Genomic DNA, 25,766 nt, shown 5'->3' with positions numbered 1-25,766 from the left:
TAAATCAACTTGCTTTATATTAGGAAACGTGGCGGCCTTGGACTGAACGGTTTGAGTTCACTTCCACCGCCGCCATTGACAAAACTACAAGCAGACTACAAATCTAAAAGCGCAGAAAACCGACGTCATCGTTAACTTTTGCTTGCTGATTGGCCCGGTTGAAATTATACCGGAGGAATCCAGGTCAATGGGAGAAATATGGAGCTAAATTGGGGCCATTGGGGTGTGTCAAGTCTGAAACTGAAAAAAATAAACTTTTAATCTGAAAAGTGAGCTGTGAATTGAGATTGAATGAAGTGGGACAGCATAGGAAGGCAATGGCTAATGATAAACTCCCTCTTTGAAATGAAATCTGACCGACAGCAGAAAACATGCCATAAATAAACAGAATACAGTGCAGTCCATCATCCCATTTTATTCACAGCAGGATTGAAGAAATCAACATCTTTTTGGACTCATACATGCTCCCAGACTCTCTCCCTCTCCTTTGCACAGACACAGTGGTATGGTAGGCACACCGTGTCGAAGAGCTCAGATGTGTCGTCTAACAGCAGATCAAAAGGAGGCACTTCTGATGCAAACAGTGATGAGCGTTCATGCTTCGAGTGTCATACAGGAGACGGATGTGCTCAAGAAGTTTCCAGTTCACCGACTTCAGACCATCACTGATTCACATCCGATGTTTGTTAGGATTTTATCGGTTTTCCTTCGTAGGAGAACGTAGCACCCCGACTTCCCCCTAAATTATAATTGAACAGAGGCAGCTGAAGTGGGGAAACGCTGCTGAACAGAACTAAACACACTGAACCTTTAAACCTGTAGGGACTTTAACTCAATCCAACCGTTTCATAATCTGCCAGTGAAAAGCTACAAGCTGGTCTCTGCTCTCCTCTTCATCATCGTGCTCTGATAATTACCAAACAGCAGGTGTGTATGGGATTCTCTGATGATAAAAAACAAAAAAAGAAAAGCCTGAGTAGCAGCCAGCTAAAGAAGACGTGATGCATGATTGGTCAATCAACAGAATCCCCACGTTAGAAACAATTTGACTTTGGTAACGACAGGATGAAGCTGAGGTTTGAGATGCGTTCACAGTCGGGGACGCTTCAGATTCTTCAGGATCACGATTTCCCCACAACAAGTCCCAAAAAGCTGTTTTGTTAATCGTATAAAAGTAAGAAAAACCCTTTAAACATTGCAGCCAGCTGAAGGAAAAAAGTTTGTCCCAATTACGAATGTTTGCAAGAAGTCAGAAAAATAAATTACCCCACCATTAGTTTTCCTTCCTCCCACTAAGCAACTCCAATAATTTACTAGCGTTTGTGTTGAACTGCACACAGTGGGACGAGGTGGCGATAGCTTGAAGGAGACTGTGTGCGTTTTCTTCGGTCTCTGTAGCCGTCAGCGTTCCAGCTCGCCGCCGCTGCTCCTCTTCTCCTAGATTAGTGTTTTTTTTGGTCCCTGCGGGGCCTCCTCCGCCCCTCGTCTCAGACGGCCACTTGTGGCCAGGATCAGCCGCCGGTTCTGGGCGTTAGGGTATCGTCTGATCTGGACGTCCAGACTCCATCACCTCTTCTGCTCCCAGATCTCGGCCATGTTCAGGTCGAGTCGCTCCAGGCTCTTCAGAGCCAGGATGTTCTCCGTGTAGAAGGCCACGTCCACCACCACCAGCCTGCAGACACAGTTTATAACAACTGATATAGGGAAACTGATCGCAAGTGTTTCATTATGTTAATAATTACAAATGACGGAAAGTATTTTCAAAAAGTGGCTTTTAAATACAGGATCATCATTTTTGTTCTACTGTGAGAATAAAGTGATATAAGCAGAATAAATATGCAGCTTAGCCAGGAAAAAACATCTTAAAATTACAGAAAAAAGTTTTTTTAATGTGAAAAAAACTTTGATAAAGTCATCAGGATCTGATGCAACCAGGTCAGTTTGTGTTGTTCCTTCTCAGAAATACTCTGTTGTTTACACAATTGTTTGAAAATCCTGCTACTGATCATTTGATTCTGATGCGTTTAAAAATTAAGTATTTCTATTAAATACTTACCTGTAAAACTTTTACCAAAGTACAACCATTTTTAAGTTGGAATTCTCATGAAACTACTACTTTATTCTTGTAATGAAGAAAAACTCACTTGAAAACATTTCTGCTGGTATTTGGCCAGTTTTACTCATTTTAAATAACATTTAGCATGTCCCTGTTTGCATAGTTTTATTTTTCACATATTGTAAAAAGTCTGATGTCTTCTAATGCAGAAACACACAAACACATTTTTGTACATTTTATAAAAATATTATTTCTACTCAGTTCAACGTACCTTGGATTGAAATGTGCCAGAAAACTAGAGCAAATTAATTCTATTAAATGTGTTAATAGAAGGTTTTTTTGAAGAAATTTCTCATTTTGTTGCTGGGAATCAACTCAGATTTTGCAGAATAAAATCTAATTAACTAAAAAAAAACAATTACAGCAAAAGTTAAGAAATTGCCTCTTTGTTTCATTAAAATATTCTGTGTTTAATTCATCGTTGTGCAGATTAAAACAAAAAATGATTTTGTATTTTAAGTTGGAAAACTATTTGACCCAACAGAGAACTTTCAACTTTAGGATTCTGGTTTTTGTTGTAAAAAGTTGTATTCCGTTAACTTATTGATCTATACACCAGTGCTGCTTACGTTTAAAAGAATGTATGAAATCACAACTAAGACTAAGATTATTATTAGAAAGAGGTAATGAGTGACTTGTGTGTGTGTGTGTGTGTGTGTGTTACCCATGCTGCGGTCCTCCATCATTACTGACCCCGAGTCGAGCCAGCTGCCTCTTAAGGTGCATTTTAAAACAAGCATTGATCCTTAGAAACAGCATCTGTGCAGAAAAACACGTTTCCAGTCCAGCTCAACTTTTTTTTTTTTAAATAAAACATTTTATTTTACTGAAAGGTGACCTTTAACCCTGAACCTCACCCGAGTCTGTTCTTCAGGCAGCAGCTCAAAGATGGCTTCATGCATCTTGGCCATCTGTTTACAGATGTTTCTGAAGCAGGCCGACGGCATCGGGGCTTTCACTTCATACTGAGGGAAAAACAACAACATCACAGCAGGTAGCTCACCTGGCTGCTGCAGATCCACCTGGACTTCACACCCAGCAACAAAAGTTATCCAACCAGGAGGTCACCGACTATATCTGTTAATAAACTCAACTTATGATCTCTTGATTGATTTGGGATTTTGTTTTAAGGTGCTGTAGTGAAAATGCTGCTAAGGAGGTTCAAAATCAAAACCCTACTATTTATAATCATGTAATTTTGACGTCATTAGTCTAGTTTCCAGATTTAAAAAAAAAATAACATAACTTTATGGGCAAAAAGTTTCCAACAGAAGAAAAGGGGACTCAGAGAACCTTTACTAAAACATTCAGCTTCCTGTTGTGTATATCGCCACTAAGCTGCCTGGAGGAGCAGCCGACATCCCTCTGTAAAAAAATAAAGTTTCCTTTCTAGAGCATTCCTGCCCCCACACCACAGAGGCTGCTTCACTTCAGCAGCAAGGAGCGTCGTCTCCTCTCTGACCTGGCAGCATGGTGCGTTTACTGAGCAGAAAAACATCAGACTTTTAGAATAACGCCGTCTGACTCCGGTCACCAAGGCTCACAGCAGACATTGATGCTCAATTCAGATTCTTTTTTTTTTGTTTGTTTTTAAACAGAAACTGGATTTTCTTTTTTTTTTTTTTTACAGTGAAACTACTGAAACACGCTTCTGTGTAAATGGTTTACAACTCCAAAGCGACTCAGATGTGCAAACGAGGAATGTTGACGCCACACAACAGCGGCCCGCTTACAGAAGTAGTAATGAACGGAGCCAATTCTGGATCGATTTTAAAGTTTTATTCAGCAATGGGAACCGACACCATCGTCACACAATCACACCAAGACAAAGGAAGCTAATAAAAAGAAACCACACACGTCTGTTTGGATGTTTACCTGGAGCTAAAATGGTGTGATTGTGACCTGATGAACTTCAACGACTCAGACTAATTATAATTTCCAGTCATTGTTTACACACGTTTCAACAATGGCGTAAAACTTGGATGAAATTTGGCCTCATCGTTGAGACTGGAGACACTTTGAAAACAACCGGATTCGTATCTGATTAAGAGCTACATGTGGAAGTGGCAAAGATCGGATTTTTGGGGGTGTAAAGTTCAGAATCGGGTTGTTTAGACTGGATTACTGTGTGAACGTAACCCAAATGATTTTTTCCAATATCTCTCAACTTGAAATAATCAGTCGGCAAAGCCGGAACAAAATGTTCCCAAGGCCGGTACAAACCGACATGATGAGCATGAAAGTACCACTGTCAGCCCGGTCGGTTTCAGAACCAGAGAAAAGACCAAGATGGCCGAAAGATGAGACAGAGAAGGAGTGAGAAGACCAGCTAATCGTTTGGTCATGCGAGATTCATGCAAATAGAGTTTCTGATGTTACCTTTGATAAAAACTTCTCAAACAGGCTGTCCATGATGGCCACCAGCTTGGCAGAGATTTCTGAGATGTGATCGTTGTAGTCCTGCAAAACAAAAACAAAAAACATCCTCCAGTGATCACACCAAAGATCTGGATATAAAGTCAAAATGATTTTTTTAGTTACCTTCATGATGTGGTCAAAGTGTCTGAGAACACTGAACTGTTTGGGCTGCAGCTTGGTCTCAAAATGTGCTCTGATGATGGGAATGTAGTGAACCACCAGCTGCAGGCAGCGGGATGCTAATGCTACACACACACACACAGCAATGCCGCTCAGAATCAAACAAAACCAAGTCAGAATGATGGGTTCAGTGTTGGTGCGTACCCAGGTTTTTTGTAGTGATGGTCTTGAGGCCGACGACCTGCAGAGCTCCTGCTCCGAGGACCAGCTGGCAGCTGCGGGAGTTAAAGTGCTGCAACAGGAAGAAAACAGGAAGTAAACCTCAAGATTTTTGGTTAATCTTGACTTTCAAAGTGTTAATTTCACAAAAACAGAGGCTAAAAAACATACACCACACATTTACATCTACAGTACAGATGCTTCTTTGTTTTTGAGACATCTCTGACATTAACCGTTAGCTTCCCCACTGAACACAGTCGTCATGGCGACTCCGTTCTGATGAACTGGGTTGGGACGTCCGTCTGTCAAGCTCCTCACCTTGAGCAGGTCCGACAGACGCGTTAGCATGTCTGTGGCGATGGATGGGATGTCGTTCACACACTGACAGTATTCCAGAAAGATCCGGATCAGCAGCAGAACGGTTCTGAACAAACAGAAAGCAGAAACCTGCTCTGGTTGCTGCATTCAGGTCATGTGTTACGGCTACGGCTGGATAAAAAAGTGTAATCGGATTAATCCCACTATAGCCACTACGTCATTAAGCAAACTTCAAAAAATATTCAAGAAAATATTTTAGTGTCTCAAACCAAACATCTCAGTTTTCCATGTTTTCATATTCATCAGAAGAAGCAATTTTGTTTCAAACGTAATTTAGAAAACTGTGAACTGGTTGTGCTTCAGTGGAAGGATAAAGCGATTAATCTACGTTATATGATGCCAACACGTTAAACTTTTTAGATTAATTGTGTGTTAACGTCGACAGCCCTAGATTAAATTCATTTATACCCAAGAATTGAGTTCAAGTTGGTCTCCAACATCACTAAACCACATTAAAAGTTTCCATTGTGTTCACTCCCTGTGTGAGGAAACTTACCCGACAACAGCGTATTTCTGGCCGTTAACGAGCAGAAAGTCTGCAGGTTTTCTGTCCTCTGTGCCTGTAGGATAAATCGTTACTTTAGTAGTTTGTTTTTAACATTTATATACTGTTAGTGTCTCACTGAACAGGGACTATTACAGAAAGCATTATGACTGATGAATGCAGCAACTGTGACTGGATGTTTGGGCCGACCTGACACTTTGCGCTCCGGTAGAGATATTTTGCCGTCAGCGATGGAGTTGACCAGATCCTGAAACTCTGCTGGAACGTCGGCCTGCTTCCAGCGCTCGTTATCCAGGAGGAGGCTGAGCAGAAACGATAAAAACAAACCTTCAGAAAACCTGCCTGGTGTTGGAAACATTCAGTCAAATTCAACACTGTGAAAGAGCAGAGTTGCATGTAACTCGCTTAATTAAAGTGTTATTGTGGATGGTTATGGCTGTGGGCAAGATAGATCTCCTGTAGCAGTCTGTGTTACAACAAATTTGGAGAAGCCTCTGACTGAAGACACTTTTTTTTTGCCAATTTTTTGAAATACCTGAACTTTAATATGAATATGTGTCAGGCGTTTCCAATTTGTTAGGTATTAAATCTGTAAAAAAGGAAAGAATAAAACTAAAAATGGTTGGATAGATTGAATAAACAGATGGAAAAGCAGATAAACTGATAAGTGGATACAACTTTTAGATAAATATGAGAAAATGAATAAATAGAAATACAAGTATTTTTCACACTTTTCCACTTTTTTCATATTTGTCCAAACTTGGAAAGTAGTTTTTTTCCAGACGGCAACAGTGAGGAAAAACTGGATTTGTTTTTATTAATATTCCTGCAGGGCACAAAGTAAGGACAACAACCACTACTGTCAATAAAAACAAACTGATCTGAAAAGTGAAGCTGAAAGGGGAGGAGGAGGGAAAAACAGATTTTTTTCAAACCGATTTAGTAATTGATTTGTTGATTTTAGAATTAAACATCAATGCACAACTATCCATGCAAGCAGCAAGTTTACCTGATATAAAGAGGAATTCACTGCGTTCTTTTTAATATTACGTTTTAATATTTGCTTACATCTAATCAAAAAGCAAAAACACCTCAACAGGACTGTTCCCAAAATGAGACAGTGGAGAATCTTGTTGTTTTGATTTATTTCTACATGAGGCTTCTTGGCATGTATATCACAATATGTCCAATTTGGTTTTCTTTCTGTAATAGCATTGACATTTTTCTCATTATTACTTTAATTTCTTGTGCAAACAATGGCTAATCTTGTGTGCCATTATTAATAATAATATATTGTAATTATAGGCACCTTTCTTGACACTTAAGGACGCCATATAAAGTCAAAAGATACAGCAGTAAAATAATAAATCAATTTAATAAAGCATAAAGCATCAGATGGATACTGATACATAAAAATGTGATTTAAAAAAAAGTGGGAGGGGGGCAGATTTACCTGAGTTTTGTCTTCCGTTCTTCGTGGAATCGGTTGACAAAGCGGTTGGCCTGGCTCTGCAGCGCCCCCCTCAGGGAGACGCTGCGCCTGCCGCACAGATCCTCCGTATCCCTGACGAAGCCCTCCACCGCCTGAGAGAGCGACACGAACTCCGCCGAGCTCAGGCGCTCCAGGGACCCGTCCTGTCGGGAGGAAAGCTTCATGAAAACGAACAGAAACCCCAAAAACCGGATCTTTTTCTCTGAAAACACCGATCTCACGCTACCTTGGCTCTGGCCGTCAGGACTTTGACGCAGCGGTCGTGGCTAACGTCGGAAGCTACGTACAGCAGCTCCTGCAGGTTGTTGATGACGCGGTTCAGCTCCATTTCAGTGGGCATCGGGTTCTCACCAGAGCTGAACACAAGCAGATTCACCGTTTACAGCTTAGCTTAGCAGGCGGCCATTTCCATCTGAACTTATAACAAAGATCGTACAACCATAAGGGGCGGTTGGGAGATATACTGTGAATTTCCTGGGGTTTGTTTGTAGCTCTGTCCTTCTTTCACTCCATAATGACTTTCTACACTCAAACCCTGTAGCGCCAAGCTTAAAAGTTTTTTTTTTTTTTTTTTTTTTTTTTTTTTTTTTACAAAATGCAAGTAGCTTCATAAAGGTTTGCAACAGAAATGAGAAAGTGGCAAAAATGAATATTGTCTAACCAACTTATCAAAACAATAATTTAATATTTAGAAATTAAATCAGATGGACCAAAATATAAAGGTAAGTGGAAATTTTGGTAATTTAAAGACCAAGATGAAAAAAAAAAAAATTCAGGCTAAAGAAACCATTTTCCAATCAGTTTTTCAAAATAAAACCTATGAAACTAACAAAAACTGCTGGTGTGTGTCAGTGTCTGATGAATTTTTGATGAAAACACGTTTATTCTGTATTCAGTGAAGTTACTCACAGTATCCAGGAGTTTTACTCAAGTAAATAAATGGTAAGTGGCCTGTGCTTGTTACCAAAGCTACTTACGTAAATGCAACTACTTACTACCCAACTGAAAAAAAGCCAGCTAGCTAGCAATGGTGAATTAGCAGCTAGTTAGCGGTAGCCGCAACCGCCTTGAGTCAGAACGCAGTGAAGATGTCTGCATACGAATATGCTCACCTTCCTAAAATAATGCCCCAAATCACTTTAGGTCAAAAAAAGTGTCCAAAATAAATAAATGAAATAAAAATAATAAATCACCTCCTTTTTATTGAAAAAAAATATCTAGGGAAAAAACAAGAAAAGAAAAAAAAAAAACACTTCTTGTCCTGCCACAGCAAAATTTAAGAATTGTAATTATACTTAAGGCTAACTTAATTTATTTTTTGTGAATTTAAAATATTTTAAGACTTTTTATAGCAAATTTAATTACAAAAACATAAAATGCTGACACTGGGAAACGTACATGAAGCCGTGTTCTCTGCCTGCAGAAACCTCAGAGATCCCAGAGGAAGAGTCGCCTTCTGCAGCAGCTTCAGGCCGGTTCTGCTGGAACCTTGAGCCCGCCGCAGAGCGCTGGTCCAGACCCGCCACCCCCGACTCCTGCTGCTGCTGGGCTTCATTCAACGCGTCACTGATGAACAGACCCTCATGGGTGAGATAAGCCAGCTCAGCTTCCCCCTGCAGGGCCACTGGCCCCTGGGAGACATCTGCTGGCGCCGAACTGGTTTCTGCCAGGAGTCGATTCTTATGGCTTGAAGACAGAACCTGAAGAACTACATTCCTGATCACGTTTAAGGTATCCTAGGAAGAAAATAAGACTTTGCACGTCAGTGTATTGACCCAAACATGTCGTTAATTATCCGAGATGGGTAATAAACTGGGTTTTCCCTCACCTTGATTCTCTGCAGGAAGAGAAGGAAACTCTCAAAGATGTTTTCCAGAAGCTCAAACCACTGAGGGAACGTCATCAGACGCATCTGGTCAGCTAGCCTGAAACAAACGGGACGTTTGGAAATTCATACAATATTCATTCCTTTTCATATTTCATCATTAAATTCACAAACAATTGTTGGTTTTATGCCACAGAAAAACAAAAAGCTCAATTTGGAAGTGGAAAGGATAAATACATTTTGTTGTACTTTTGGAGTCTATTACTGCAGAAAATTTGAAGTTAGTCTCTCTTGGTGCAGCATTGGTATCTATACATTATTTTTGGGGCCTGTGGCTACAAAAATGATGAATTTAGACAAAGAGTTCCTGTCCTACTTTACAAACCCACAACTGAATGATCCAAATGTGGAAAGAAAGGATTTAAAAGTATGAAATGCTAAGTTTAAATTTATGGATCTTGATTCTGATCAGCTTCACTGCCAAAGTGCTGTGCAGTGTCAGTTTTCTGCCACTCAAAGCGTTTTGCATGTAGGTCAAAGACACAGAGTATATATATATTTTAATCTATAGCCCAGGAGTTTTACTGGTTATTATGCTGCTCTGTAGCTGTAGTTATTTTTAAAGACAACAGCTCTATAAAAGTCAATCCTCATTGTTCAAATGTTACTTACAGGAGTGGGAATTTATGTAATTTATCATGATTAATTGGAATTTATAATGGTTATAAATCAAAATTCTTAAGAAATTTATCAAGTTTAAACATCCAAAAACTGATTAATTTTACCATTTTCTCCACTATTTAATGAACCTACAAATTCGAAAACCTGACTAAAAGCAGTTACTGTGTGCAGTTTAATGATATAAATCACATTTTTATGTGACTGGTGTCCATAATTTATAAACCATGGGGGTTTATCTGGCTTTTGTTCTGATAAAACGAAATGTTGGTTCTCCATGTTTGATTCTATTGGTAAGTCCATCCATCCATCCATCCATTTTCTTTACACTCTTGTCCCTTTAGTGGGGTCAGGAGGTGCTGGTGCCCATCTCCAGCTAACGTTCCGGGCGAGAGGCGGGGTCACCCTGGACAGGTCGCCAGTCTGTCGCAGGTCTATTGGTAAGTATAAAAACTAAATGTTGGTCCCAGTTGTGTGGTCTTTATTTCCTGTTAGAGTCAGTTAAGCATTCGTTTGGGTGGAAAAGTTAAGGACTTGACAGGAAATGAAAAATAAAAATAACCCATATCAGAATCGATCTGTGTTTGAACACCTTAAACAAGCCCAGGATTCACGGACAGGTCAGGGAACTTACTTTAAGATAACTTCGGTGTCGATTTCTTCTATGTGAACAACACGTTCTGCCACACACTGCAAAAACAAGCAGATCCAATAAACGAGAGAGAAATCTCAACACGTCGCTCTACGATGCACAGACTGCGACAAACCGTGGCGATCTGTACCTGATAGACGATGGCCTTGGCAGCTGCGATCATCTCGTCGCTGTAAATATCCAGGAAGTCCAGCTTCCTCTGCCGCAGCAGCCCGAACACCAGCGACTCCAGACGCTCCTTTAAACACAGAAACAGCAGCAGAAGCTGAGTCCACACGACCTGAGCTGAAGACACGTTTCTATTTCACATTGATTTATTGATTTGTTCCACATGCTGAGGAAAAAGATCAGTAGTAATTAAAACCGGAAGCAATCATGTCAAACAGACTGAACGCGTTTAAACATCAACAATCAGGACGTCATGATCGGATCTAGATCTCCATCTAAAAATTATCTTCATGCAGGTTTGAGCCCTGATTCACAATCTGGGATCTGAGCCTGATTTCAGCAGCAGATGGGCTTTTATGGATTGGGTGAATCAGATCGTCAGTGGTGTGTGTGTGTGTGTGTGTGTCCAACCTTTTGAGAGTCAGCATTTGGTTTATGGACCTGTGATGAGTACAGCATCCATTAAACACAGAATCAACTCCAAAGTTACAAAACTCGGCCTATTCAAACAAAATCCAAAAGTTTATAGCATAAATTGCTTTTGTAAATTAAAAAACTGAATGACGGAAGAAAAAAAACCCAACAAACTGAACTAGTTTTTTCTTGCAAAGCAGATTCTGAAGAATGGGTTCGGTTCAATCAACCTGAAATCTATTCCCTTTGCTGCAAAACAGACGAAAGTAAAAATAGAAAGTGCTACAAAATTTTAGAAAAATGCGAGCACTAAAGATGGTCTGGACGGAAACGCGTGGAAACTAAACAGTTCTCGTATGCAGAAGCTGCTATAACTCTCAGAAATGTTATTTTTATTTTATTTTTTTTAATAGAAAACGGCAAGAAGGGTGCTGTGGTGGAGCAGGGGCAAAGCACAACCCACATATTGAGACCTTAGTTCTCATGCCGGTGGTCGCAGGTTCGATTCCCTGCCTGGTGACATTTACCGCATGTCTTCCCCGCCTCTCATAACCCTCTTTCCTGTCAAACTACTTTCAAATAAAGGCCACTAGAGCCAACAAAACCTTTATAAAAACAGGAAGAAGAAAACCTTTGAAAACAAACCTTCTCCAACACCTGTGGTTCCTCCTTTAGGTTGCGGTTCAGGTCGCTGCGGGCGTACATGCTAAAATCCTCCACCATCATCTTATCGATCAGCTTCTCCAGCTCACACAGCTGGGAGCCCAGATGTCTGAGGAACACACACACACACACACACACACACACAGAAAAAACATGACATCAGTGAGTGGAAGTGGGTTCAGTTTGCACAAGGGATGCAAATAATTGATTTACAACTAAATGTTGATTAAAGGTTTATTAGATTAAAATTTGTTCTAATGTCCACTTGGACCTTCTTTTAGTTTTGTAGTTTGGCCGCCAACCAGCAGAGGGCATCGCTGGTCATCATTGAGCAGAGCCAGTTGATACAGAAATAAAGATGGTGGCGATATCCCAGAAAGGGAAAGAAAAACAGCAAAAAACAGTCTGGTGTGGGATGAAAAAATTGCACTTCATTCAGTTTTATTTTGAAATATAAACACTTGACAGGTTCCTTAAGTTTTGTCGTAATAGCGCTTTATTCAGCTGAGCTGCAAGCTGGCGCAATGTCAACTTCTCAAATAAAAATTGGTGACGTGCTACGAAGGTGAGGATGTCAGACAAGCTGAAGGGATAATGCAGAAAAAATTTAACATGATGGAAAATGAAGACAAAGGTTGAGTTTGAAGGCTGTCATGAGTTAAATCACTTTATGGAGCGAAGATTTAACTTTCCTTCAAGAGCAACGACAGACTTTATGTCTGTATGAACATCTCTGTTCATGGGGGATTAAGTGTTTCACATATTTTATTATTTTCATTTTTCTATTCAGTAACCTAAGAGGTTCCTGTTACACATGCTTAAGTTTATTAATGTGAGAAAATCATAATTTTCTGTTCAGTCAGACAGTGTTTAATACAGAAAAATACAATAGTGTTCAAATGTAATGGACTTTTTGTATTTAGCATATGAAAAATGTTGCCCACTTTATAGAAGAGAAAACTCAGCTGCCCAGTCGACCAACAAGATTTAACATCAACCACAGAGCTAGGAAAATAAAAAGCTTCTGTTATATTAACTGCTGCACTATGAAGGACACATGAAGCTCCTTCCCACCTGAAGCTGTGGATTCCCTGCAGCTCCTGCTGCAGCACCTCCTTGGTGGTGGCGATCAGCTCCAGCGCTCCAACAAACTCTGAGGTAGAGAGCAGCAGCTGCACGGTGGGCTGCGTCTGATGCACTGCCGCCATCAGCTTCAGCTTGTTGTGCAGCTTCACGCAGTTGTTGCGAGTCAGCGCGATGCGGAGGGCCCGCAGCGGCCCCTGGCACATGACGCGGTCCATGGCGGCGGTGCGGCTCCGCAGGACGGCCACCGCCTGCTGCGTCTCCTGCAGCCGGTCCTGCAGCTCGTGCTGAGAGGACATGGCGTGGAAAAACGCCTCGGAGCGCAGAGAGATCTGCCGAGCGATGCTGACCTCCACTACGTCCAGGTAGTGGCTCAGCTGGAGGAAGGAAGTTACATCAATACTGGAGAAAATTCAACCTAAAGGGATTTCTATTGCTGATTAGTTCCAGAAAGAAAGGGTGCAAATGGAAATCTCACTAAATTAAAAATATAACAATGAAAATGTGTATTCTTACTTTAAGATGAACATTGTGGTGCCATAAAATGAGACTTTTTGTAAAGGTCTAAAACTCCAACGTTAAGGAAGATTTGTTATCTACGATGGAGTAATAGGGCCAGGATAAGGAAACAAAACAAAAAACAGGGAAATTGCAAGAATAAACTCTTAAAATCACAAGTTTAGCAGAGTAAAGTCATAATATTATCAGAATAAAGTTGTAGTAATATAAGAAAACGGTGTAAAAAAGAATAAAAAGTCAAAATACTAAAAGAATGTGGTGAGAATAAAGCCATAATGTTATGACTTTCTCTCATTAATGCAACTATTTTCTAGTGTTTATGCAACTTTCTTCTGGTAATATTGTGTCTTTATTCTGCTAATATGACGTCATTGTCAAATTATCATGACTTTATTCTCATGATAAAGAAAAGAAGAAAAAAAAAATCTTAGTCTGGCCCCCATACTGTCATCATCATCTCCTGAACAGATTAATACGGAAATGTTGAACTTGTTTCCTCTTCTGCATGTTTCACCTTTTCCTGCAGCAGCTTGGAGGAAGCGACGTCTCTGCTTTTCCCTCCCGCGCCGTGGAAGTGTGACCAAGGCAGGACCGTGTTGAAGGTAGCTGGATCCTCCAAAGCAAACTCTGGCCTCATAAAAATCTGGAAAACAGGTCAGGTTATTGCACAAAACCTACTGTGTCCAGCTTTTTCCACCGATTCACTTAAATTAAACCATTATTCACATAATAACATCCTCCAAAATATATTTTTGGAGGCAGTAGAGGTAAAAATATCCAGTTAATGGAAACAACGAAACATCAAGAATATATAAACAAGCAAAAAAAAAAAAAAACATACTCAGACCAGTAACTAAGCAAAACTTCAGCAAAAAATATATACATTTTGCATTTAAGATTCAAGACAATTCTCCTAAAACTATGCCACTCCTTAAATGGCACCTTGTTAAAAGTTATATTTCAGACATTACTTTTTATAAATCGGTCATAAACTTTCCCTCCAAGTGCAAACAGCAGAAAGTAAAGAAGTTTTACCTTTGGAACTTGTTCGAGCTCAGCTCTGGATTTGTCTGCAGGAAAACGAAAAAACAAGGAAAAAGTTTATTATTCAGTTATTTAAAAACCAAGAATAAATCAGGGATTTATTGTAAAAAAAATAAGCAACATCTCATCCTGCATTAACAGTTCATTTAGTTTACTGATGACTCAAAGTGAAGGAAAGCTTCACCTTTTTTTTTTTTAAAAGAAAAAAACTGACTTTTTTCTGTAACTTTGTCCCTATTTTTGTTATGCGCCGCCCTGCTTATAACCTCATCCAACCAGTTTTAAATGCAACTTTTCTTTAAAAAAATATTTGTAAAATTTTTTAAAAAATACTAAAGTGTTGCACATTCCAGCTAAGAACAGCTTAATATAACGTAGTTAAAAGAAATCTTATTTATTCCAACATTTACGGTGTTTAAACAAAAGCTGGTCCCAAACTAATAAAATCACTTTCTGTACATGAAAAAGAAAAAGAAATTAAACTCAGTGATCGTAGTAACCACTCATCCTTAAGATGCTCATAAAGGCAGACAAGGAGAAAAACTGGAAAACATTTCCAGCCAATCAGATTACAGAGAGTGACCTCAGTCTCATCAATCGTAGACGGACAGCAGCGCCTCTGCTGACCAGGGATGTCAAACTCATTTTCCTTTTGGTCAAATCAAGATCATAAATGTTCTTAAAGGGCCGGTTCTGCCAGAATGTATTGATAAAACTTGTTAAATTGTTAAAATATCGTTTAAATTGAACGACATTGAACATCTTTTCAGTCCCTTCATAATTTTCCGTTCGATTTTTATTTTTATGCAATAAAAAGTGTTTCTGGCAGTAATTTAGAAATACTTGCACTTATCTATGATAGTAAATGCAACTCGCCATATCATTATGGATTATAACTCGACATTTAGTAAGGCTGAGGAAGGCGTTTAGTAGAAGTAGTAAATACTGCCACCTGCAGGTGGGAGTAAACCATCATTTAGATCCAATGACTTCCCATTTTTGCAAAAAATCTAATAAATTCACAATTATGTATCATCACGAAAAAGTGCAGGGATTTGTTGATTTTGCATGAATTTTCTCAATAATTCACAAGAAACTGAAGGGAATAATTGATGCAATTTGGCAATAATAGAATAAAATGAATTGATAAAACAATATTTAAGCGCACTGTCATCATGACGGTTCTATTTATGTCACTTTAGAGCAGTGGGCCCCAAACTTTTTCCTGTGAGGGCCACATAACTTTTCCCTTCTCTGGTGGGGGGCCGGCGTCAGTTTGAAACAGAAAAAGTGCAACACGTTTATCACCTGCGCTGCCGTAAGTTGTTGACGGGAGGGGGTGGGGTCGCGTTTCTAGATTGATTTTTACCCAGAAAGCACATGGGCAAAAACCGTTAGTGAAACAGTCACTGGGACTGACTAGTATTCCATTGAGGGAAAGTAACTTTAACATATGAATTCCTCATATGTTAACATAAAGGCTCGTTTTGAAGTATAAGCTGCTACTTACAGGCTTCGAATAACTCGACCTGGAATGCAGCGTTCATAACAAACACGTGTTCATCTGCTCTACTGCTAGCAAACAACCGTACTGATTAAATAACATAAAAGTCAAGCAGTTCCCTAAAAGTCCAACAGATGGCAGCAATGCAAAACAAAACACCCACAGTTTACAGGACACACTTCCTGCTAAAGAGCCCCCTGGTGGTTGAAGAAAAATCCACATATAAACCGGAAAATGCAATAYATGAAAAAAAATCTGAATGCTCTCTGCTATTGTTCAGGGGGCCGGACCAAATGTGGAGGTGGGCCGGATCCGGCCCGCGGGCCGTAGTTTGGGGACCACTGCTTTAAGAGTCTAGAGGGCCTCATAAAAAGCCAGATTTGGCCCCTGTGGCCTGAGTTTGACATGTACTGCAGACAAAGCAGTCCTTCAAAAAAAAAAAAAAAAAATCAGAATGGAAATTATCAAGCGGTTGATTTATTGTGACAGACTTGGCCTCAAGATTTTCCTAAAACCTGAAGAATAAGTTGCTCCTGCAGTTCATTAAAACCCACATTACTTTCTGCTTGTGTAAAATATCCTCAGTTATTTTGTCTTCTTTAGTCTCTATATTGTTAACGCTGTGTTGTGCAACACTGCGCTGAAGGCAGCATCATTTTTCATTGATCGATTTATAGAGGAAGCAGAGGGAGGGAGAGTCTGAATAATTCATACCGTGGTTGGTGGTGATACTGGAAGCTGCATCCACATCATCTTTATTGGGGCAGATCGTCTTGCAGCGTTCATGGATTCGTTCCCTCTAAAAATAACAGCATACAAAGAAAATAAACGTTTCAGACCAAAACGAGTGAAAGACTAATAAAACTTCATGCAGCAGGAGGAAGGAAACAGAAACGTCAGCAGCTGTAAAGTTTATCATTCTGAAACCAGAAGGAGGAAATGATAAACATGCAGGTGGTTGGTCACATGATTCCCTCTAAGCTAGATGACTAATGGAAAGAAAGTGCTGAAGTTACAAGAATTTATATTAAGAAAGGTCAAAATTAAAATCATTTCCTTTTACAGCAACATGAAGCCGACTGAAAATTTTAATTTCTTTCATTACGAAAAAACAAAAAAGTCTGAAAGGTTTGTGTCATCGGTACAGACCAGTTTGTTATTTTTACATCATTTAAAAAAATGTGGCTGAAAGGCAAAATTTACTAAATTTAATGTTTAAATTCAAGGCTCCAACAAACGATTATTTTAGCAATTATTCTGAAAATTAACCGGATTTAAAAAACACAGTACACTGTAGATTCTCATTTAACCACTTATAAATATTTTTATTTCTAATATTGTGTAAAATATTAGTAAATTGCTGCAGCTCCAGGATTTTGTGTGTTTTTGTGGCTTTTTGTTCTCAAAATCACATATTTTGTGACACTAATTTAGAAATATTTGTAAGGAATTTTTATGATATTTGCGCTAATTTATGTTAACTGTGACTTTTTAATACTCATCTCATCAATCACAGACTATTACTTCACATCAAGTGAGGCTGAGGCAGCAGTGACTGAAACACAATGTTTTTCACCAATTCTGAGAAAAATTTGCAGTAAAATTAGAAAAAAAAACATGGAGACCTGTTAATTTTGCGTGAATTTTAAGGATTTGTGAAAGACAAACTGGAGGGACTTGATGTAATTTGGCATCTAGAGGGCCGCACAAAAATCTACGGCGGGCCAGATTTGGCCCCCAGGCCTCGGGTTTGACACGTGCCTAAATTAGTGTTCGCTTGTAGCAAAGGATGCATCTGCAGCAAAAAATAAAATAAGTACTTCGAGCAGCATGTGAGAAGCTCAGCCTTTCTGCTCGACTTATTGATACAGTTCTGATCTGTTGATTTTTTTTTTTGATTGACCAATTAATGATGTAACAATAATTAGTTTAATAGGAGATTTTCTTTACCGAATTTGAACCAGGTAAAGCTAAAAACTATGCCACTTGAGTTAAAGGTAGAAAATATTTACAAAGTCTTTTTATTTTTCATCTTAAATGCAAAATGGTTTTTTTTTTTGCATAATTTTGTTTAAATTTAAATTAAATTTACCGGTAGCTATAAAAATGTATTTGCCTTCATCAGCTGATTGGACGCCAGGCGTCCAATCAGAGGACAACGAGGCTCTGAAGAACAAAGCTGAGTGTTTACCTGAGTCATTTCCTGTGAGTACGGCCCAAAGTGTTCCCTGGAGATGTTGGGCAGGTGGAAAGACGGCATCACCTCCGTCTCCGTGAAGTCCAGCCCCCATGTTTTGGTAAAAAAGTCCGACTCTCGTTTCGCCAGCCTCGGGTCGTTCAGCGCGGCGGGGAGGTTGACCTTTGAACTGTACACCGTCCACCGGTTGTGCTCCGCCACCACGGATGGACCATTGTGCAGACCCCTCCCCTCACCTGCAGAACGAACACACAAACGTGAATCCAGACCGGATTAAAACTCAAACATCCTTAAAATCATAAATGGAAAGAAAAACTAAAGATTACTGCAAAATATCAATATAAACACAACGGACGGGTTTATTTTTGACACATATAGGGTAGAAACCAGAAGTTTAGATACAGCTGTGTGTAATTAATGTATTAATTAACCTGCCAGAAGTTTCCACAGCGATGACATCATCATCTGGGCATGAAGAGACTAATTATTCTGATTCTTCAGCAGTGGTGGAGAAAGTACTCAAAAAATTTACTTAAGTAAAAGTACCACATTAACATTTTACTTAAGTAAGTAAGTAAAAAAGTACTGGCTTTTAAAAATGCTTAAGTATTAAAAGTAAAAGTACTTGCTGAATACATAACATAATTGCTAATATCATTAAGTGAACCGAATTTTAATACATCAGAAATGTGCCATTTTAATAAACAATGCCACAGATTAAACATGTTCTTATTGTGTTTATTCTCTGTAACAGTTTAGTCTTAGATATGTGATTCTATGAATCATAATTTCAGGAATGGAAACATTTTGTCTCCTGTCCTAACATAGCATGAACTTCATTAGTGACATTTATTTAGAAACAAATCCAACTGAAAGGGGATGTAAAGAAGGTGTGCAACCAAGGAGCCATGTAGCAGAGTTGTAGTCAAGMCCACCGAACCCGAGACCAAGACCAGCGCCCCGCGCTAAATGACAATAAAATTAAGTTTACCTATCAAAATTGGTTCTCAGATTGATCTGAAAGATCCACATTCCCATAAAAACACCTAGATATTAAATACTTAGAGCTGACCAGAATCATTTAAAACTCATTTCATTCTGTTTTGCTTTCATTGCTGTGCTACAATCTGCAGAAGTCTTAAGACATCAATGCGTAAATATTCTCATTATTGTGGCATTTAGCAAATAGAAATAATCTTAATTCTAACTGACCTAAAACAAGAGACGTTTGGTCATTTTGTCTATGTAAATTTCTGGTTTCAACTTTATGTCTACATGTGGGGAAACATGTTCAAAAAGAACTGAAATTTAAAAACACCTGAAAACAAGAGTAACTAGGTCAACTCTTCAAACTCTGCACTGATTTTCTAATTTGGGCATAAAGGATTATTTAAAAAAAAAATGACATCAGCTCATTAGAGAAGAATATTAATAACCTGCTAAAAAAAAAAAAAAAGAAATGTGTAGAGAATCTTCCAATTTTATACCATAAAACAAAACATAAGGCTTTAACCCGTCAGAACTTTTTCCCGGTTCTTCAGGTGCGAAAAGATACAGAAAAGAAGCAAAAATGGTTCAGCACGATGAAGAGCTGTGTTTTTCCTGCTCACCGGTTGGCTCCTTGGGGCAAACGTCGGGCAGGGAGCGGATGCCCCGGCTGCGGAGCGGGGAGAGGCCACGCTCCTTCAGGTGGACCCCGTCTCGGCCCCCACCGGCCCGGCGAGGCAGCGGGGAGGAGCTGCTGCTGGAGGCCATGGCATCGGGACTCGCCTCCCAGGAGGCTAGCTGCAAACGCCAACAAGAGAAACACCTGGAGGTTTACGGCTCTGAAAGGTTCACATCTTTTAAGGAATTCATGATGACAGCAGAAAATACAGTGGGAATGTGAGGAAAATTCAACCCATTTAAATGTTGTTGTATTTTTAGAAGGGCTGCCACAGTCAATTATTAACCATTTTTTAATTATAAAATATGATTTAATTATTCATGTAATAATTGGCTGCACAGTGGCGCAGTTGGTAGAGCTGTTGCCTTGCAGCAAGAAGGTTCTGGGTTCGATTCCCGGTTTTTCTGCATGGAGTTTGCATGTTCTCCCTGTGCATGCGTGGGTTTTCTCCGGGTACTCCGGTTTCCTCCCACAGTCCAAAAAAACATGACTGTCAGGTTAATTGGTCTGTCTAAATTGCCCCTAGGTGTGAATGTGTGTGTGTGTATGGTTGTGTGTCTCTGTGTTGACCTGCGACAGACTGGCGACCTGTCCAGGGTGACCCCACCTCTCGCCCGAAACGTTAGCTGGAGAGGCACCAGCAACCCTCCTGACCCCACTAAGGGACAAAGGTGTAAGAAAATGGATGGATGGATATTCATGTAATTGTATATTCTATAAGATAATTAAATTCCATATTTAATTATTTATAATTAGTAGTTTTTTTTTAAATAATGTACTTTTTAAATTACAATTAGTACATTTGTACCAGCAGATTTTTTCTGTATTTTTCATATAAACATCTTTTATTCACTAAAAGATGCATTTAAACAATTCCTTTTTTTAAATAAAAAATATATATTGCCTAAATTGCAGCAACAGCATTAATTTAATGTGATTATGACTAATCAAATTAATTAGTGGGCACCAAAACATGCTTAGAAGTTTTTTTTCTTTTTTTACAGAATTTAAACCAAATGAAGTAAAATCTATGCTACTTGAGGAGCTTTGGGTAAAACTTATGTACAGACCAAAAAAAGTTTTTTTTTTCTTTTTGTTTTAAATCTTATATGCAAAACATATAATTTTTTTGGTGTAACTAATATATCAACAGATTAGACTGGGGTAAAAAATACTTTATCATTTGTGACAAAAGATGCATCTGCAGCTTAAAAAACGCTTTTATCATTAACATGCGAAAAGCTCCGTCCTTTCTGCTCAACTTGACATCAAAACTGTGTAGAGCTGGTTTTTAAATAAATATATATGTAGTTGATTAATTGAATAATAGCTGGACAACAAAATGTGATCAACAGGAGATTAAAAAACAGAATTTGAACTTGATGAAGCAGTTTTGGGTAGAACATATTTACAGATGTTTTTTTTGTTCTCGTCTTAAATGCTAAATGTACAAATGTTTTGTAAAGTTTTGGCACATTTACTGCTCTGAATGTTCTTTCAGCAAACTGTATTTTTGAGTCTGTATACTGTAGCCAATGATTAATCGATTACTACATTAGTTGGCAATTACTGGAGTAATTCATCGCTAACAATGTTAAGATGTTGGACATTTTTCTACCACATAAAGCAGCAAAGCAAAACCAACAGAATGTATTCTCACTTCTACTTGACGCATCACTTGGTTCCACTTGTTTTTTGCCACGTTGACAGAAAATGTTAGCGACAGGAAGTGGCACCTGCTCATGTTTGCACTAATCACTGCTGCACCAGTCAACATTCAGGCGACATGAAGCCCCGCGTGCTGCTTCTTCCACACCTGCAGCTTGTTACGAGTAGAAAACGAGAGCTGATGTAGTTTAATGGCAACTACTGGAGTTTGGGCCCATTTCAGGACGGGTTGGGGCTCCACTTTGGCTCGCTGCAGATTCCTTTGTCCTGTGGGATTTTCTACAGAAAGTGTCGGGATGTTCAGACGGTTTCGGTTCTAACTGGACTGATGAGGCGTAAGACCCCCTGCTGCTAATCCCATCACGCAGAAGAAAGGATTACATGAAACATACGGAACCTTATTATTGCCATCACAACTACTAGTAACGCAAACGTCAGAACAACAATCTGAGAGCATAATTCTTTAGACTCGCTTGGCTTGTTTTAGTCACGTTATAATTACACGAGGCAGTTGAAATAACTGATGAATTTAGGGCTGACATGATTAATTATTTTAAAAAATAAACTAATTTAGTAATTGATTAATCACTAGCTGGAGTTTAGATCCAGAAAAGACCATCTGCTCAAAGGACAAAGTGAGAGCAGTAATTAAGCCAAAACTCTACAAAAATATACACATTTTGAATCTAAAAAACTCCAGAAAAACTTTATTTTTTACCCTCATCTACTCAATTGACCTAATTTTAGCTTCAGCTCAGACAAATTGAAAAAGACAAAAATGTACAATATATATATTGCATCTAAAAATGAAAGCAATTTTTACCCCAATCTACTTAAATGTCCTAATTTTAGCTTCACCTGGTAGAATATTAAATAAAAATATTTTTTTTAAACTGAGCCAAATTTAGTATTAAAAAAAAAAAAAAAATCAAACTAAGCGGAAAAAAAATTTATACATTTTTCATCCTTCCAAATTGTCAAGAAAAAAATTTGGTCTGTAAATATGTTTTATCCAAAACTCCTCATGTAGCAGTTTTAGCATCTGCTGGTTCAAATTATGTAAAAAATATAAAAATAAAAATCTCACTTTTTGCTACCCAAGCATGAGTTTCTGAAACAATACAAACATCAGCGCTACACCCTATTATAAATTTTTACAAAAGGAGGCTCAAGTCTTTAAAAGAAAAATCTGAAGAATGTGATTTTTTTTTTTTAACTGATCAAAAAGAAAAAAATCAGTTACTAAAAATAATGGTTAGTTGCAGCTTTAGTCCCATGACAGGCACAGATTTATGAAGCTTTAAGGAACCAAATAAAGTGTTAACACCACAATAACACTGTGTCTAAGGAAGCTACACTGATTACAGTCTGACACACATTTTTTATTGATTCTGGTCAGTAATCAGAGATTGAAATTGAGGATATTTATAAATCCTGTTTATTAAAATCTTCTGAAACAATCTGAGCTTCCACCACTTTCTGTCCATAAAACATGTCCTGCAAAGAGATCATGGATGAGTAACAACTGGGGTTTTGATGTAAATTTACCTCCTACAAGTAGATAAGAGACAGTTTAAACCTCAAATAAAACCAATAGTTCTTATTTATCAAATCCATGCAAATTATGCTTAGGGATTCCACCTGCCTTTTCCCCCCCAAGAGAGAATAATTAGATGATAAACGAGCATATTTAAGAAAAATATTCATGTCTGATCATATAGGTCTGACATTTGTAAAAGTTCATAATCACTGCTGAATATCCTAAATGTTTAAATTGATCACTGAACCTTTACGGGACTCAGATGTCAGTTTCAGTGAAACAAATGGGCAGAAAAAGGAAGGAAACGCCTCATAGTTTAGAAAAGTGTTGTTTCAGAGCCCACACAGGCTCTGCCATTTAAATTAACTCAGGTCCAAACCGCTTCTTTAATTTTCTACAAGACTTGTTCAAATATATTCAGTATATACATCTAGGAAGGACCAAGCAGCTGGAAAAGTATGCATTATTGCCATGAAGATTGCAGACGCATGTAAAATACATACAAGGAGCAAAGATATCAAACCAAAGATTGCATCCCAGCAGTCCTTTACAGTAGCACAGACATTGAACAGAATGATTGCACGTCGCCATTTTCTGCAGCTCTAGTTCTTTTAAATATTCCATCTCAAATGTCCACGCTTTTCCTGACTCTGTGGCAAATGTCTGAACACGATCATCTAAAAATTTCTGGAGGCAAAGAAGAGATTCTGCTGCTACAATGCAGTTCATTTTCCCTTAAATGTTGATATTTCAGTTCCCAGAGAAATTGGCAAAATTATTATCAGAGGTAAAATAAAATACATGGGAAAAAATATAAATAAAAATATTCATCTCTGCGTCTTCTGGACATCAAAATACTAGAACTGGTTTAATACAGAATGTGACATTATGGTTTTTCCATGTGTATACTAGGACTGTAAACAAGTACAATATTAAGTTAAGGAACATTAAAAATGTTTTAATAAAAATAAACGTAGAGAAGTAGCAGAGGTGAACATAAATTCTCTGTTGTGACACCAAAACTTCACATGTCAGAGTCCTGAAGTCATCAGGTGATTCAGACATGAAGAAGTACAGAGGGCTGACGAAGCACTTTGTGCCACGGTGTGGGAACAATCATCTTATTTTAAATGTCAACAAAATGAGGAAGAGGACTGCAGATTTTAAAAGAAACAAGATTAGATCAAACTATTTTCATCATGGGAGAAAACATGGAGGTTCAGGAGAATAAACACCTCGGTGTTCCTCTGAACAACAGACTGAACTGGAGACGCAACAGTGAAGGAAAAACAGTGTCTTCAGTCAGAGGCCATTTCAGAATCGCTTTAACACATACTGCTATGGGAGACCCTTCCTGCCCACAGCCATCAGAATCAACAACAACTCTGAACAATTTTGGATAATACGAGTTATAACATTTAAATTTCCCTTTGTGATAAAGAAAGTATTTTGTACTGAATTGAATTAATCTACCAATTCATTTAAGTGCTGCTTAAATGAATTAGTTTAAGCAGCACTTATATTTTAATTTCTATTTTGATCTTGGGTAGAATCTCTTAAACTAAATTACATTAATCGTGTCTGTGTGTTTTATTTACCCCTATCAAAGTTGTTGTTCTGCCAGTGCAGCACTGAAGTGCAACTTGTTTGTAAAGTGCAACAGAAATAAAATAGACATCAACATATCGGGTCCTACAGCTAGCACAGACAGAGAGGGGGAGGCTGATCGGCAGGGGACAATACTGACACGTTTCCAGGTAAATATTAACTTTTTATTGAGACTTTGTGTTGCTGGGCTGAACTGTAAGATCATGATTGAAGCTCCCTTAAAAAAAAAAACAAGAGACGGGAGCTAGCCAGTTAGCTTTAGCTCAGCTCTCTTCTTCGCCTGTGCTTGTTCAATTACCATTACCAGAGCTGACAACGAAGTTAAAACAAAATACCAAAAACACGACGCACGCAAGCACTTTTCCTTTTGATATCACAAGGTGAAACGGCGCAGAGTATCTGTTGTCTGTGCCTCTAGCTAATGCTAATGCTATCAGCTGCGGTTACACGTAGACTGGCTAATGCTAACAGGCTTAAAAAGAGCAGCCAACCAGATCACACACACACACACACAATAAACGAAACAAAATGTTCAGTGACTGTGGAGTTCAGCCATGCCCCTACCTGTCTAGTAAAGCGCAGTAGCAGGTATCTCTCCTCTTCAGCATCACAGGAACACAGGAGGAACTGCGAGGAAAACGACAAACACTCATACAGAACAAGCTAGCACCGGTACAACGACCATCATGCACTGCTGAGGCAAAGCAAAACTGTTTTCCTTCAGTTTCTCACTGCAGGGTTGCTGCTGCCACCTGCTGGCCAGAAAATTTTTTTTTTAGCATAAATTCTTGACTTACTCTTTTCAACCATTCCATTGCTTTAAATTAATCACCTGGACCAAAACGGATCTTATAACTGTTGTACATTCAACTGCTGTTAATAATCCAGAAACGATAGCAGAACAACTTCAACACCTTCCTCTCTAACTGGTAGCTGGACTTTTCCTCAACAAGCAAAACATTCTGAACTATTACACAGAACACAGAAAAGGGCTTTCCTCAGGGATATGTACTCGGCACCCTGCTCTTCACGCTGCCGACAAATGACTGCCAGGTGATGCATAACCAATCACCTGCTCAAGTTTGGGAATGGCACCTTTACAGCTGGGGTCTTCAGCTCCGTAAGAGCATCCTGCGATTTTTAGAGGCATATCTGCTCCAAAATACCTGAATCAAATAAATAGCAACACTACAAAAACACAAAATCTTACAAAGTATTTTAGGCAGGTTTCTAGTCCGAATATCTTTGTACACTTAAAATAAAACAACACTAACTTACAAGTAACTTTT

General features: G+C 38.7%; 1 protein-coding gene and 1 long non-coding RNA gene across 3 annotated transcripts; one reads left to right on the top strand and one right to left on the bottom strand.

Moving 5' to 3' along the window:
• Positions 1 to 395: 395 nt before the first annotated feature.
• Positions 396 to 25,490, bottom strand: vps54 (VPS54 subunit of GARP complex). Of its 2 annotated transcripts, XM_008417854.2 has the most exons (25): positions 25,275 to 25,490; positions 25,042 to 25,104; positions 19,606 to 19,780; positions 17,990 to 18,231; positions 16,513 to 16,597; positions 14,286 to 14,320; positions 13,765 to 13,893; positions 12,723 to 13,108; positions 11,631 to 11,757; positions 10,983 to 11,012; positions 10,534 to 10,641; positions 10,386 to 10,441; positions 9,077 to 9,173; positions 8,647 to 8,984; positions 7,475 to 7,604; positions 7,210 to 7,391; positions 5,946 to 6,058; positions 5,748 to 5,811; positions 5,192 to 5,297; positions 4,859 to 4,946; positions 4,658 to 4,779; positions 4,496 to 4,576; positions 2,974 to 3,081; positions 2,781 to 2,875; positions 396 to 1,672 (listed from the first exon to the last, which is right to left on the bottom strand). In XM_008417854.2, the coding sequence occupies exons 1-25, from the start codon at positions 25,290 to 25,292 to the stop codon at positions 1,567 to 1,569; spliced, it is 3,084 nt and encodes a 1,027-aa protein (XP_008416076.1). In that variant the 5' UTR covers positions 25,293 to 25,490; the 3' UTR covers positions 396 to 1,566. The 2 variants fall into 2 exon arrangements, with proteins under 2 accessions (XP_008416076.1, XP_008416084.1); XM_008417862.2 differs by lacking the exon at positions 10,983 to 11,012 and having other exon boundaries at positions 25,275 to 25,489.
• Positions 8,890 to 9,250, top strand: LOC103469851 (uncharacterized). The gene is made up of 2 exons (XR_534416.1): positions 8,890 to 8,979; positions 9,092 to 9,250. It is a non-coding gene; the product is annotated as an uncharacterized LOC103469851 (long non-coding RNA).
• Positions 25,491 to 25,766: the final 276 nt, after the last annotated feature.

Source organism: Poecilia reticulata, linkage group LG1, assembly GCF_000633615.1.
Source record: "Poecilia reticulata strain Guanapo linkage group LG1, Guppy_female_1.0+MT, whole genome shotgun sequence".
NCBI lineage: Eukaryota > Metazoa > Chordata > Actinopteri > Cyprinodontiformes > Poeciliidae > Poecilia > Poecilia reticulata.
The sequence above is the reverse complement of the archived record's forward strand: the minus strand, read 5'-3'. Positions and strand labels throughout refer to the sequence as shown.